Source organism: Syngnathus scovelli, chromosome 15 (assembly GCF_024217435.2).
Source record: "Syngnathus scovelli strain Florida chromosome 15, RoL_Ssco_1.2, whole genome shotgun sequence".
NCBI lineage: Eukaryota > Metazoa > Chordata > Actinopteri > Syngnathiformes > Syngnathidae > Syngnathus > Syngnathus scovelli.
This window is the reverse complement of record NC_090861.1, coordinates 9,241,638-9,255,843: the sequence shown is the minus strand read 5'-3', so window position 1 is coordinate 9,255,843 and position 14,206 is coordinate 9,241,638. Positions and strand designations below refer to the sequence as shown.

The 14,206-nt window shown below is 48.0% G+C and overlaps 1 protein-coding gene and 1 long non-coding RNA gene across 4 annotated transcripts in view; one reads left to right on the top strand and one right to left on the bottom strand.

Annotated features, from left to right (window-relative positions):
* The window catches only part of LOC137840947 (uncharacterized), a 200,073-nt gene that overhangs the window by 34,958 nt on the left and 150,909 nt on the right, over positions 1-14,206 (top strand). The gene's annotated exons all lie outside the window — the stretch shown is intronic.
* Positions 6,424-13,620, bottom strand: bckdk (branched chain ketoacid dehydrogenase kinase). 3 transcript variants are annotated; one of them, XM_049743248.1, is made up of 11 exons: positions 13,146-13,619; positions 9,254-9,322; positions 9,060-9,170; positions 8,612-8,659; positions 8,157-8,276; positions 7,980-8,078; positions 7,755-7,828; positions 7,511-7,639; positions 7,357-7,446; positions 7,131-7,286; positions 6,424-7,056 (listed from the first exon to the last, which is right to left on the bottom strand). In XM_049743248.1, the coding sequence occupies exons 1-11, from the start codon at positions 13,377-13,379 to the stop codon at positions 6,912-6,914; spliced, it is 1,275 nt and encodes a 424-aa protein (XP_049599205.1). In that variant the 5' UTR covers positions 13,380-13,619; the 3' UTR covers positions 6,424-6,911. The 3 variants fall into 3 exon arrangements, with proteins under 3 accessions (XP_049599205.1, XP_049599206.1, XP_049599207.1); XM_049743249.1 differs by lacking the exon at positions 9,254-9,322 and having other exon boundaries at positions 13,146-13,620; XM_049743250.2 differs by lacking the exons at positions 7,980-8,078; positions 8,157-8,276.

The window sequence follows — 14,206 nt, the reverse complement described above, 5'->3', positions numbered from 1 at the left end:
CTTAAACCTGTTTATGGACCCCATGGAGGCTATTTTGTGTGTTTTGGGATGTTCTTTGGTGTTAGGGGGGGGGGGCTGGTTGGCCACTGTTACTTTTTTTTCCTTTGTCTTGTTGCTCTGCTTTGATGGCTTTTAACTTTCGCACTTACTGACTTTCTTTGTGGCGCTGTTGTGTGACAGCCTTATAAGAGCCTACCTATTGAGTTGCGCTCATGCCATCTGTGTGTGTGTCTTATATACCCGCTCTGTGGTATGAATACTGCTGGGGCCTGATTTTCCCCACCCCCGGGATCAATAATCAATCAATCAATCCTCATTTTAATTACAATAAAGTTAAAAAGTTCATCCTCTATAATTACTTTCCCATCTGCTGCTTTAGAGACCAAAATCTCAGATTTTGTTTGCGGGCAACCAGCACATCCAGCACCCGTCGCCATCGTTTCGCCGAAATCCAATTCTATGACATTTCGACTTTGATTATCTATTAACGCCAAATGTTGCTTTGAAGAGAAATCATTTCCATCTCGCTTCCTGCTAAGGAGGATTTTGTAACGCGGACAGTGACTAATGAAAATCACGAACTCTGTCGCTTCACACGTAAAGGGAAATGTGCTTTCGGGAGTTTGCAAACATATTTTAAGGTTAAACTTATAATCATATTAATATCTAGTATTGGAGTGCTCGTGTGGATTGGTGGGTGGCGAAGAATGTGCAGGCAAACTGCATGAACTTGTTTTCGTTGAAGTGTTGTGGATAGGCCCAGACAGGGAGTGCCGGACAGAACACCTCAAGGTCGTTGAGAAACGAGAACAACAGCACGTCTATGTGGCCGGGCTTCGCGGGGAAATCCAACCACCTGACCTCAGCGATAACACCGACATGGGGAGGAGATGGCCATCGACCAATCATCTCACAATATTTTGCATGCTTTAATATTCATATTATGTTTCTTTAAAACTGGGCAACCCGGAAGAATGTGTCGTCTTTTGGTGGTCACAAAAACGCACGAGTTTTAGTGTGAGGGACCCGGGACCCAGGCCTGTATTAGTGCGCTTTGTCAGGAATAAACAATTGGTAAATTTGGTCTGATTGATCCACTGGTCTTCTCTTTGACAGAACGAACTCACAAAATTGTTAGGTACGCCAGTGTGTGGATTAGGACATAGCAATTTATGTGTTAAGTGTTGATCGCAATTTGGAGTCAGATCAATAACTAAAATCCGTAACCTAACACACGTCACGTGATGAATTTTAAGATAGTTGCAGATGTTTGGTTCAACGAGATTTAGCTTCAACAGACCTATGTTTGCAGCCACGCCTCATTATATGCAAATCACGTGACGTAAAGCGAAACTCTGTCATGCTTCAGACGTCACGTGAAGAATTTTAAGAAAGTTGCTGGCGTGTGAACATTTTCATTTTTAGAAAGGGTTTATTCCATTTTATTTCTTTAAGTTCATTCGCGTTCTGCCGTTGACACGAGGTACGTTCAAAGACCAATCGTACAGACGGAATACTCAATTACGTCACCAAAAAGCAACGATATAATTACGTGAGCTCTTTGCATAAACCTCGATGCAAAGGAGCTCCACTTTTTGGGGAGCATTACATGCTACAAGGAGTATATATTACAAAGGAGACCTGATACTTAATTGTGATCATTCATCCCTTTTTATTATTCAAGTATTTTTAAAGCAACTATATATTGGTGCATTTATTAATTTGCATTAAAATGACATTATAGTGGATTATAATTAAATGCTGACACTACAGCAATGTAAAAAGTGTTCATTTAAGAAAAAGCCACGCACGTTTTGTGATGAAATCATTCATAACGAGAATGATTTGAGTGAATTGATTTGAATGAATGATTGAGACAGAATTTCAGTTCTGAACGCTCCTTTTGTCCCAAGCAAAGTGACAGGTGGTGGGGAGGGGGGATAAAAATTGTAACAGGAACTCTATAAAAATGTAAACCTGTGAGAATTTGAGAACGGTGAGTCCTGGATATCGACTGGCTTCTTTTCTGTCTTCCCGGGGGTCTGTTCAGGTAGTGTGGCAAATTTGAACAGGTTGCCTCCTTCCTAGCCAAAGTTACAGGGGGGGAACGAATCCTCACAGCGGCCCAGTGAGAATTTGTGCCCCTCTCCCACTTTGAGAACGGTGAGTCCTGGACATCGACTGACTTCTTCTCTGTCTTCCTGGGGATCTGTTCAGGTAGTGTGGCAAATTTGAACAGGTGTCTCCTTCCCAGCCCAAGTTACAGGGGGTGAACAAATCCTCACAGCGGCCCTGTGAGAATTTGTGGCCCCCTCCCATTTTGAGAATCGTGAGTCCTGGACATCGACTGAATCTTTCTCTGTCTCCCTGGGGGTCTGTTCAGGTAGTGTGGCAAATTTGAACAGGTTGTCTCCTTCCCAGCCCAAGTTATAAGGGGGGAAGGGAACAAATCCTCACAGCGGCCCCGTGTGAATTTGTGACCCCCTCCCATTTTGAGAACGGTGAGTCCTGGACATCGACTGACTCTTTCTCTGTCTTCCTGGGGGTCTGTTCAGGTAGTGTGGCAAATTTGAACAGGTTGCCTCCATCCTAGCCCAACTTACTACAGGGGAGAACAAATCCTCACAGCGGCCCCGTGTGAATTTGTGACCCCCTCCCATTTTGAGAACGGTGAGTCCTGGACATCGACAGACTCTTTCTCTGTCTTCCTGGGGGTCTGTTCAGGTAGTGTGGCAAATTTGAACAGGTTGTCTCCTTCCTAGCCCAAATTACGGGGGGGGGGGGGGGGGGGGGGGGTGTTAATTCTCACAGCGGCCCTCTGAGAATACATAAGTACCCCCCCATTTAAAACGGTGTATATGTGTGTTTAATGCGGTGCACTTCGATTTACATGTTCGAAAAGCTAAACTAATACATATTTTAGGAGAGGGTTTTATTACAAATGTTCCTTTTAACTGTTGTGTGACTGAGTACTCATAGTGAAGAAATGATAATGCATTGTGCAGTACTAACTTAATAATAACGGAGAAGAAAAACTAAATAAATGATTTGTGCAGTGATAACCTTACAATAATGGATAGTAGATAAATAATAAAATAAATAAATAATTTTGTTGTCCTTCCTTTGGTCAAACAAGATTGTCTTGAATTCAAACTATTAAACTAAACTAACAAATTATTTATTTATTTATTTAATTATCATTAATTAATCAAATTTGCCACACTACCTGAACAGACGCCCAGGAAGACAGAGAAAGAGTCAGTCGATGTCCAGGACTCATCATTCTCAAAATGGGAGGGGGCCACAAATTCTCACAGGACCACTGTGAGGATCTGTGTTCCTCATTGCTGGGTTGAAGCTGGACTCTGAGGCTTCCAACGAGCACTTCCGTTGCCTGGCAAAGACAGTTAAAACTAATACTCTTCTCATTCCAGCTTAAACTTGTGCTTGTTAGTGCAAGCGCCAGCAAGGCGTGCGAGACAATTTTCAATGCATGACGGCTTACGGTCGCTTTGTAAGGGGAAGTGCAGAAAACTGTTCAAAACGCCTGGTGAAACCGAACCTGTTGAACCAATGGGGGCTTAGACCGTTTGTCTATTACCTAAAGGGAAATGTGCTTTCGGGAGTTTGCAAACATATTTTTTAAGGTTGTGTTAAACTTATAATCATATTAATATCTAGTATTGGAGTGCTCGTGTGGATTGGTAGGGGGCGAAGAATGTGCAGGCAAACTGCATGAACTTGTTTTCGTTGAAGTGTTGTGTATAGGCCCAGACAGGGAGTACCGGACGAGAACACCTCAAGGTCGTTGAGGAACGAGAACAACAGCACGTCTATGTGGCCCGGCTTCGCGGGGAAATCCAACCACCTGACCTCAGCGATAACACCGACACGGGGAGGAGATGGCCATCGACCAATCATCTCACAATATTTTGCATGCTTTAATATTCATATTGTGTTTCTTTAAAACTGGGCAACCCGGAAGAATGTGTCGTCTTTTGGTGGTCACAAAAATGCACGCGTTTTAGTGTGAGGGACCCGGGACCCAGGCCTGTATTAGTGCGCTTTGTCAGGAATAAAGAATTGGTAAATTTGGTCTGATTGATCTACTGGTCTTCTCTTTGACAGAACGAACTCGCAAAATTGTTAGGTGCGCCAGTGTGTGGATTAGGACATAGCAATTTATGTGTTAAGTGTTGATCGCAAGTTGGAGTCAGATCAATAACTAAAATCCGTAACCTAACATACCGGAAGTTCTGCCCACTTGGGTTCACGCGTAATAATAATAATACATTTTATTTATAAGGCGCCGAGCTCTGTCAACACATTTAAGAATGCCAACAAGTGGCCTAGTGGTAGTGTCCGCCCTGAGACTGGAAGGTTGTGGGTTTAAACCCCGGCCGGGTCATACCAAAGACTATAAAAATGGGACCCATTGCCTCCCTGCTTGGCACTCAGCATTAAAGGTTGGAATTGGGGGGTTAGATCACCAAATGATTCCCGAGCGCGGCACCCCTGCTGCTCACTGCTCCCCTCTCGCCCAGGGGATGGATCAAAATCACACGGGTATGGGTTAAATGCAGAGGACAAATTTCACCACACCCAGATGTGTGTGTGACGACGATCATTGGGACTTTAAGGTCCAAACAAAAAAAAAATTTAATGTGGAGAATAGGTCAGTATAATAGTAACTAAAATCAGGGATGAGAACAGCAAATGAAAAAAAAAAAACACTGAAAAGTAGCCAGGGTCTGGGGGCCGCATGCCCCACTGGGGGAGCCAAAGGCTGCAGGCACCCCCCAATGGGTGCCGCAGTAGGCCACAGGCCCCTATTGGGGGCCACAGGGGGCCAGGGGCAACGCCCCCGAGGGGGCCCAGGGGGAAAAGCTTCCTGGAAACTCCTGGATTTTGGCAGTGTAGCAACCCCAAAACAATTTAATCACTCAATTTCAACAGTTTTGTTTTTAAAAAAATCTTTCTTGGTGGGCTACCAAGGTGAATATAATACAGTCAAGCCTCGGTTTTCGACCACAATCCGTTCCAGAAGGCGGTTCGAGAAACGAATCGGTTGAATTCCGAACCTATTTTTCGTATTACAAATAATGGATTTTTTTTAATCTGTTCCAAGACTTTAAGCATTTTTTCATTTGCGCATTTTTGTCCGATCGCGCAACCGCAGCGCACCACCGAACGCGCAACCGTAGCGCACAGCCGACCGCGCAACTGCACCGCGCTCTTTGCATTATTGTGACAGAGCCTTCGCTGAAATTTAGAAAATATTTATAAACTCCTGATGTACTTTCCAAAATTCAAGTGGGCCAAAGTGCGCAGGGAGCTTAATTTTGTCCGATCGCGCAACTGCAGCGCACCGCTGAATGCGCAACAGTAGCGCGTCGCCAACTGCGCAACTGCACCGCGCTGATCGCATTGTTGTGACAGAGCCGTCGCTGAAATTTAGAAATTATTTTTCAAGTCCTGATGTACCTTCCAAAATTTAAGTGGACCTCAGTGCGCAGGGAGCTTAATTTAGTCCGATCGCGCAACCGCAGCGCGCTGGGCGCTCACTGTCGCATTCTTTGTGTTCCGAGTTGTACGATGACGCTGCTCTCGAGATATGCCCATCTGAAGCAGTTCTTGGTACCGTTCGACTTGTCTATTTCCCTGGCACGATCCTCGACTGTTTTCTCTACAACTTTTGCTAATTAGGAAAATGGGTAGGCAAATGATGTGACGAAAGTAGCGCCAAAATGCTGCCGAAAATAAGGCGGCTGTTGTCGCAATACTGCTGCCAGCCGCCGCCCCCCCCCCCTCCCATATAAAAACAATTTTGTCAACGGATCTACACGATTCACGAAAATGATACTGCCAAGGGAAAAAAACACGGAAATCCGCGGATCAGCGAAAGATTCTCATCCCTGTAAAATGGTCAGGAATCAGAGCGAAATGCTTCTTTTTCTGTCAGTATTTCACCATAGGGCAAAATGTACACAAAGTTGAACAATCAGACTTAAGAACTAACTTAAAGTCAGACTTCACAACTAAACGGATGCGCCTCCAAATGTTTTTTTTCCCAGTCAGCTGGTGTTTCATCTTTCAACCAGCAGATGGCACACCTGTCTCCAACATTGTGAGTTGTTGACTTCTCACATGCACTCCGACTATATATTTACACACGAGATTGCGTCAAACCTTAAACAATGTAACAATGCATAATTAAACTAACGGCTTAATTCAACAAACTGTGAAAGGTTGTCCACCTGCATGAGACCTACTTAATTGGCAGATTAACGCCATATTTTTTCAAAGGCTAAAGGGGTCAGCAAAATACACGTCTATGCGAATGCAAAAAAAAGGGGAAAATGTGGATATGTGCTTTTGTTGACATTGTGTGCTGCATGGAAGCAACAATTAGTCACAGACACATCCTTGTATGACAAAATTCTTCAAACACGTTTGCTTATAACGAAACAAATATAGGCTGAAAATACTTCTGCGGTTGTGCTACGCAAACGCAGCAAAAAGCCAAACTATAGTAAAGATAAGGACAATAGCAACAAACAACAAAAATGGGCGCTATGAAAAAGGCAAATGGTTGTGCCACCCCCACAAAAAAATCTTGTGGACAAAAAAAAGCTTTTTTTAATGGCAGCTCCATTGATCCTTCATCTTCCTTAAACATTCTTCTTTGCTGGAGTGTCTATTACTAGTAACTTTTTTTTGCCACCATGGCCATCATGCACAGTTTTTGTCTCGACAAACTACTCCAAAAACAGGCTACAAAAAGCAAGAGTCAAGACCTCAACTCAAGAGCTAACATAGCTTATAATCCGTCTACGGCCAATTTGAGGAAGGTGGATACCAATAAAGAAGGGAAATTTTTTGCAGAAATGGCAAAGGCGCGGTGGGAGGGATCACACTCGAAAGCTTTCGCCCTTGCCGTCGATGTGACGCAGACGCAAGTAGAGGTCGGTGCCAATGCCCTGCATGGACTGGATGGACAGCGAGCCCCCGAGATACTCAGCGTATGCCCGTGACGTCGGAAGCCCGAAACCGAACCTGAGAAGAAGAAAAAAAAAAAAAGACACACTGTAGAATGCCTCGCCCCCTACTCAATGAAGCAAAAGGGCTACCCGTGCATGGGTCCGGACTGGTTGCCGCTGTTGGTGATGTTGTTGAACAAGTTGTTCATGCGAGGGTCCTGCGCACTCTCCTCGGCCGTGCTGAAGTGATAATCTGTCACCTTGTCGATGATGCTGTGCGGGATGCCGCCACCGCGGTCCGCAATCCTGTGCGGGGGCAGGAGGGACAGATTAGATTACATCTCGGGTCCCGGCGATGCGGCCCCCGGCCACTTACCTGATGACGAAGTCAGTGTCGTTGTTGGCGATGGTGACCACCACGTCGGGGACATTGTAGGGCGTGTCCAAGTGGCTCTCCATGGTGGCCCTGATGGCGACGCCGGCCACGTGAGACAGATGGCCTCTGTGCGTCTTGCTGCCTGCGCGCGTACCTCATGGCGTTCTTGAGCAGCTCAGGCAGGATGTAGTCAAGCGGCAGCGGGATGAAGGGGAAGCGCGCCGCCACGTGGCCGTTGATGCGCACTAGGGGAGCGTTGCCGTACTGATGCTCGCACAGACGCCTGAGTGCACGCATCCGTGTGAGGAGCCGCTCGGCCCGCGCCCTCTCAAGTCAACGTACACACGGCGTGGATGCGCGCCAAAACAAAGCGTCGGTAATCAAAGGGAGGCGCTTACCTAGCAAAGTCCACCCACTTCTCAATGATCTTCTTGGGGGATAAACGCCTGCAGATGATGCCCACAAAGTCAGGCTGCAATCGCCACAAAGGAAATCGTTAGATCGGCGGGCGCATTTGTTATTTGTGAGGAATAAGCATGTTGATGAAAAGTCCAAGCAGCACATTTGTTTGCGTTCTGGTTCAGAACGCAGCGGGTGGCGATTCCTTGGGCAAACGGACGTACGTTATCTTGGTGCAGGGCCAAATGGTGAGTGGCTAACATTCGTATTCCCAGACGAGAGCACAGCGTGGTGTCTAGGAAAGTGCGGAGAATGGTCTCGTCCTGGGATGAGCGAGAATAAAAGACGGCCGGGTGAAAAGGCAGCAAAAGGTGCAAAGGCGCCGGCCGGCTGAGGCTCACTCGCACGTGCTTGCGGGACTCCCTGAAGCCCTGAGCCAGCATGGTGACCACATCCTTGTGGTCATCCAGCAACTGCTGCACCAGCTTGCAGAAGCCCGCCTCCGCCTCCTGGTCGGCAATCTGCAACGCCCGCGCACGTTCACGCACATGCTCCTCATTTTGGGATCATGCTCGCGGCTCCGCTTTCTCGTACTCCCGCATCAAGTCGAGAGAGCGGAGAACTAAGAGCCTGAAAATGTCAGACTTTGCGCAACAGCAGAACAAAGCCGCTGCCGGGAACAGAGCTGGAAACACCAGGCGACGACATCGTTTGTGCCGTTCCAATGCGACTGTTCCCTAGCGGCACCAAAGTGGCCTTCGTTTTGACAAAGGGGCACGGTAGGCAGGCAGGTGCCCGCATCCCATGAGGAGCTTGAACTTGAGCTGAACTTGTGGCGTGTGTGTGTCTTACTCACAGGGGGGAAGTCGCTGAGCATGTGGTACGCTCGAATGTAGAGCTCGTGCTGCAACGAGAAAGAAAGGGGGGGCATAAAGGGGCTTCAGCGTTGCCAGCAGGACGCCCCTCGCTGGGCCTCGCAGGACCTTTAACACATTTTCCATGTGACAAAAGTTAGAGCAACTTCCCTCCTCTTAGACCACAGGACGAATCAGAACCGAGAAACCAAGTTGGGTCGGCGGGAGGGAAGTGTTCTGCGCAATGCGGGAAGGAAGAATGTGGGGCAAAGTTCACCCCCCCCCCAAAAGAAAAGCCAAAACAAAAGAGACAGAGGCCGCATGTCGCTTATGAGCGACTCAATGGTGGGAACGCGTGGCAAGATTATTATAATAAGAAGTTTATCTTTGATCTATCTCCTTCCCAACTTTTGTGTCCAAAAAGCAAATAGAGACAGCAGGTCCTCTCACCACTTGCAGGATGGTGGGATTGCAGCCCACGATGAAGGGCAGGCTGCGAAAGCCCTTGATGCGGTGGGCGATGCGCACTGGGAGCTCCTTGTGCAGGTACTTGGCACTGCTCTGGCAAAGCACACAAAACATTTGGTGAGACGAACGGGCTTGTGGACGGATGGGTGTGTGGACGTACGGGGTGCAGCCCCTACCAGGATGTGGTGTCCGTCTGGTGACTTTCCGGCATACAGCAAAGTGGCTAAAGTGAGTCGCACCGAGGCCTGCGCGACATATCCGCCAATCAGCATGGCATCACATCAGCAGTGTTGGCTACGCGAGCCACAATACGATCAATATATTTGATATTTTCGGCAACCAAAAGTATTACTTTGGTGTCATTTTGATGGTGCTTTTTTGAGCCACCTTGGTACAGAGGAAGTATAATGGCGTGAATTGTGGCACTTCACTTGAACAAAAGTAATGCATTGCTGCCATTTTGCAATAATCCCGAATTATTATCAGAAATCATGCTGAAGTGGAATGTGAATTATTTAACCTAAAAACGAGCTTTTCCTCCACTTCTTGGCATCCCAGGGCCAAGGAATTCACTGGGGAGCCAAGGGGGCGCTAGTCTGAAAAAGTTTGGGAACCACTGCTTTAGACCAAGGTAGGGCTTTGCCACCATTTTGTTGCAACTTGCGGCCAATGAACGATGGCCTGCAATTGTCGGGTTACATTTTGACCAAAATAGTGCTTTGCTGCGGCCTCTGCGGGAAATTGTAAACCTTCGAAATCGAAAGTAGCACTTTCACAGTGAAATACAATCCCGCTAAGAGCGCGCAAATCCAGTGAGCAATCTGTTGTTGAGTGGGACAACAGATGGAAACTGTAGCTGAAAAACATCCTGCTGTGTTCTGCGCCTGGAACAAAAATCGCTCACGCTGAAAGCGTCCTGTGCGCGTCATCATCCCACGATGTCAGACTTATTCACATAAACTTTACAGTTGACAAAAAAACATTGCGTCGTTGAATATGCAAAGCCTAGTGCAGTGGTTCTTAACCTGGGTTCAATCGAACCCCAGGGGTTCGGTGAGCCGGCTTCAGGGGTTCGGCAGAGCTGGTTTGTAATTGCCCCGCCCCCTCCACTCCGCTCCACTCCACTCAGATTCGATGAAAAGGCCACTCTGCCTGCTCTTGGATTTGTACCTGTTAACAAACTGATCCTGACAGCATCGTACGAAGTTGCTTACCTGATCGCAAAGCAGGGCAAACCACGCACCATTGGTGAAACACTTGTGAAACCAGCTGCATTAAAGATGGCGAATCTGATACTCGGAACAGCGGCCGAAGGTAAATTATCCCAAATTCCCCTTTCAAATGACACCGTCAGTGACAGAATAGAAGAAATGAGTAAAGACATCTTGGCTCAAATAGTCGCGGATCTCATTTCAAGCCCGGCAAAATTCAGCCTTCAACTCGACGAAACCACAGACGTTTCTGATCTACGCCAGCTTGCTGTTTTTGTACGCTATGTGAAAGACGACGTGATAAGAGAAGAGTTTTTATTTTGTAAGCCTCTCACAACAACAACAGGGCAGCCGATGTGAAGAAGCTTGTGGATGACTTCTTCAGAGACAACAATCTTTCATGGAATATGGTTTCTGCAGTTTGTACGGACGGAGCTCTAGTCATGCTGGGAAGAAAGTCTGGTTTTGGTGCGCTAGTAAAGGCCGATGCACAACACATCATTGTGACGCATGGTATTCTGCACAGGCATGAGTTGGCAACAAAAACCTTACCTCCAAAAATGGCAGAAGTGTTAAAAACTGTGGTGGAATGTGTGAACTATGTGCGAAAAAGTGCTCTGAGGCACCGCATCTTCAGTGAGCTGTGTAAAGAAATGGGCCCTGAATTTGAGGTACTTCTGTTCCATTCTAATATTCGGTGGTTATCCCGGGGACAGGTGCTGAATCGTGTTTTTGCATGCGTGTGGAATTAGCCCTGTTTTTGCAAGAGCACCAACACTGCCATGCAGATTGCTTTAAAAATCCTGAGTTCATTCTCATTTTAGCGTACATGGCTGATATATTCGCAGCTCTCAATCATCTCAATCAGCAGATGCAGGGTGGTGGAGTCAATATCATGGAAGCGGAAGAACACCTGACGGCTTTTAAACAAAAGCTACCGTTATGGAAACGACGAACAGAGAACAATAACTTCGCAAACTTCCCGCTTCTGGACGACTGTGCAAGTAAGATCGAAGATGTGTCTGGAATCGGAGATATTTCTGTATCCATGGAACTGAAGCAAACAATTGCCACGCACTTAGATGAGCTTGCAAAGTCTCTTGACGGATATTTCCCTACAATACAATCATATCCAGCATGGGTGAGACAGCCATTTACGTTTGCTGTTGAAACAGCAGATGTCAATGATGAATTCCTCGACGAAATCATTGAAATTCAGCAGAGCCAGGTTCAACAGCAACTCTTTAGAACAACAACGCTCTCAACGTTTTGGTGTCGACAAATGAACAAGTATCCAGTTATTGCTAAGAAAGCCCTGGATTTTTTTATACCATTTGTTACATCATATCTCTATGATCAATCCTTTTCGAGGATGCTGGACATAAAAATGAAGAAAAGGAACAGACTTTGCTGTGAAAATGACATGAGAGTGGCACTTGCCAAAGTGAAGCCACGCATATCTGAACTACCGTATTTGCCGGTGTATTGGTCGACCTTTTTTGATCCAAAATCGACCGAAAAAAATCGACCTCGACTTATACACCGAGTCATAAAATTTAACTTCGTATTCATCGCTTCAAATGTGATGGTAACCAAGGCCGTTTCTCATGCATCTCATTGTGCGTTGCACTTAGAAAATTTGAACCGGGCGGCGTGCGCGAGTGCGCGGCCCGCTGGAAGTCGAATGAGGCTCAGCGATCTCCTCCGCGGTGCTTATAAACAGCCGATCCGCTCGGCGGGGGCTATTTTCGGCCACTCGGCGCGTGCGAGAGTGCGCGGCCCGCTGGAAGTCGAATGAGGCTCAGCGATCTCCTCCGCGGTGCTTATAAACAGCCGATCCGCTCGGCGGGGGGCTATTTTCGGCCACTCGGCGCGTGCGCACGGCCTCCCGGATGTGCCGGGCGGCGTGCGCGAGTGCGCGGCCCGCTGGAAGTCGAATGAGGCTCAGCGATCTCCTCCGCGGTGCTTATAAACAGCCGATCCGCTCGGCGGGGGCTATTTTCGGCCACTTGGCGCGTGCGCACGGCCTCCCAGATGTGCCGGGGGGGTGCGCGAGCTCGCCGGCCGCTGGAAGTCGAATGAGGCTCCGCGATCTCCTCCGCGGTGCTTATAAAGTGCCGATCCGCTCGGCTTGGAGCTATTTCCGGCCTCCCGTTGGTGCCGGGCGGCGTGCGCGAGCTCGCCGGCCGCTGGAAGTCGAATGAGGCTCAGCGATCTCCTCCGCGGTGCTTATAAACAGCCGCATGCGCACGGCCTCCCGGAATTTGAACACATTTCGTCAATAAATTTCGCATATTGAATTTTGAAGTTTAATATAATGCAACAATTGAGCTCGACTTATACAAAGGATATATCATAAAATCGTAAATTTCCGTCGAATTTTAGGGGGTCGACTTATACACCGAGTCGACCTGTACACCGGCAAATACGGTAATCTCTCAAAGGCAACAGCAGAAGACACATTGATTTCATTCTTCCCCCCTACCCCCGTCAACAGGGGTTCGGTGAAGGCACATATGACACTGATGGGGTTCGGTACCTCCAAAAAGGTTAAGAACCACTGGCCTAGTGTCAGGCGTTCAAACGTTCGCCCTCGCGCCACCATTACACATGGCGTTGAATAGCGTTTGAAATCCAAACGAAGCAAAAGATGACATTACTCGGGGGTCGCACGTGTGCAAATTTCGAACTGTGGATGAATGTTGGGCGTCATTCGTCGAGCGGTTCTGCGGCCACTTGCGTTGAAACACGTCAGAAAGTCATCGAGAACGGCCGTCAACGCACGCAGCTGACTTCCAGCTAGCCATTAGCATCGAAGCTACCGTTGCTAGTCTCAAAGTCATCACATCATCCTCACCTTCTCCGCGGAGACGTCGATGGCCGACTGGTTGTAAAACGACGTCACCGTCTTGGAGCGCTCTCGGGCCAGTTCAGAGAAGCCCTGCAGGGAGGACGTGGACCTCAGCCGGCGGTCGAACGCGTTTGACACCGACGGCGACGCTAGTGGTGCTAGCGGTGCCATCGTGGTCGTGGGCGCGAGGAAGAGGTTGCCCAGCCTTGGCCTGGCCCGCCTGGCGGCGCCGCTCAGCATCTTCGCGGCGAGTCCCAGGCGGCGCTGTTCCCGAACGGAGAGGGAGTGAGGGGTCGGCTCGGCCCGGCCCGGCCCGCTAAGAGGCCATTAGGGGTCGCGGCGGCCACTGTGCGCAAAGGTTATGTTGCAGTACCGAGAACGGCACCGCAGTGAACGTTGGCCTCGAGTCGAATGAGATTGGGAATTTGGGAGGCCGAGGAAGAGGGCTTGGGGTGGCGGCTTGAAGTGGGTTGGTGAGGACCAGGAGAGGGTGGGGACAAGATTTACTCGTAAACCGCGGGACCAATCAACGGCCCGTACAGACGTTGGGGGCGGAGCTTACGTCCCACGCACCCTCACGCAAACAAAGAAGGGAGGACGAGCTCGCTGGTATTTGCAATACAGTGCAAATTATTTCAAGAAGATATGAAACACTTGGAGATTAGAATGGACAGTGAGGGGAATTTGAAACAAATAAGATCTTAGAGAAACATCTTCAGCCACAAATGCAAATAATTCCATCCTTCAATTATATCTTTTCATAAATTTGATCGGCCCCCAGAGTACTTTATCAGTCAAATGGCAAACTTTAGGAAAAACGCTGCTGCCTCAGCTGTAAGGTGGAACGGAAGCACACACACTTTCCGGTTTTGGTCATTTTGCATGGCTTCACACACTCGCTCTCACCCACCCACCACAAAAAGACATTCCACAGAAACGAAAAATGCTAGGTCATTGTAGTTAACTGAGGCGAAAAGAAGCGCAACACTTTTTAAAATGTTTACATTTTATGCTGACTTGGTGCATAGTTTCTGGAAAAGGACAGGGACCAAATGATCAAAACAATG

Bases quoted from the DNA above. Each gene is read 5' to 3' on its own strand.
- bckdk (XM_049743248.1), bottom strand. From the start codon at position 13,379: ATGCTGAGCGGCGCCGCCAGGCGGGCCAGGCCAAGGCTGGGCAACCTC. The intron at 7,447-7,510 runs GTACGCGCGCAG...CGTCGCCATCAG, and splicing joins CTGCTCAAGAACGCCATGAG to GGCCACCATGGAGAGCCACT. The intron at 7,057-7,130 runs GTAGCCCTTTTG...TCTTCTTCTCAG, and splicing joins CAGTCCGGACCCATGCACGG to GTTCGGTTTCGGGCTTCCGA.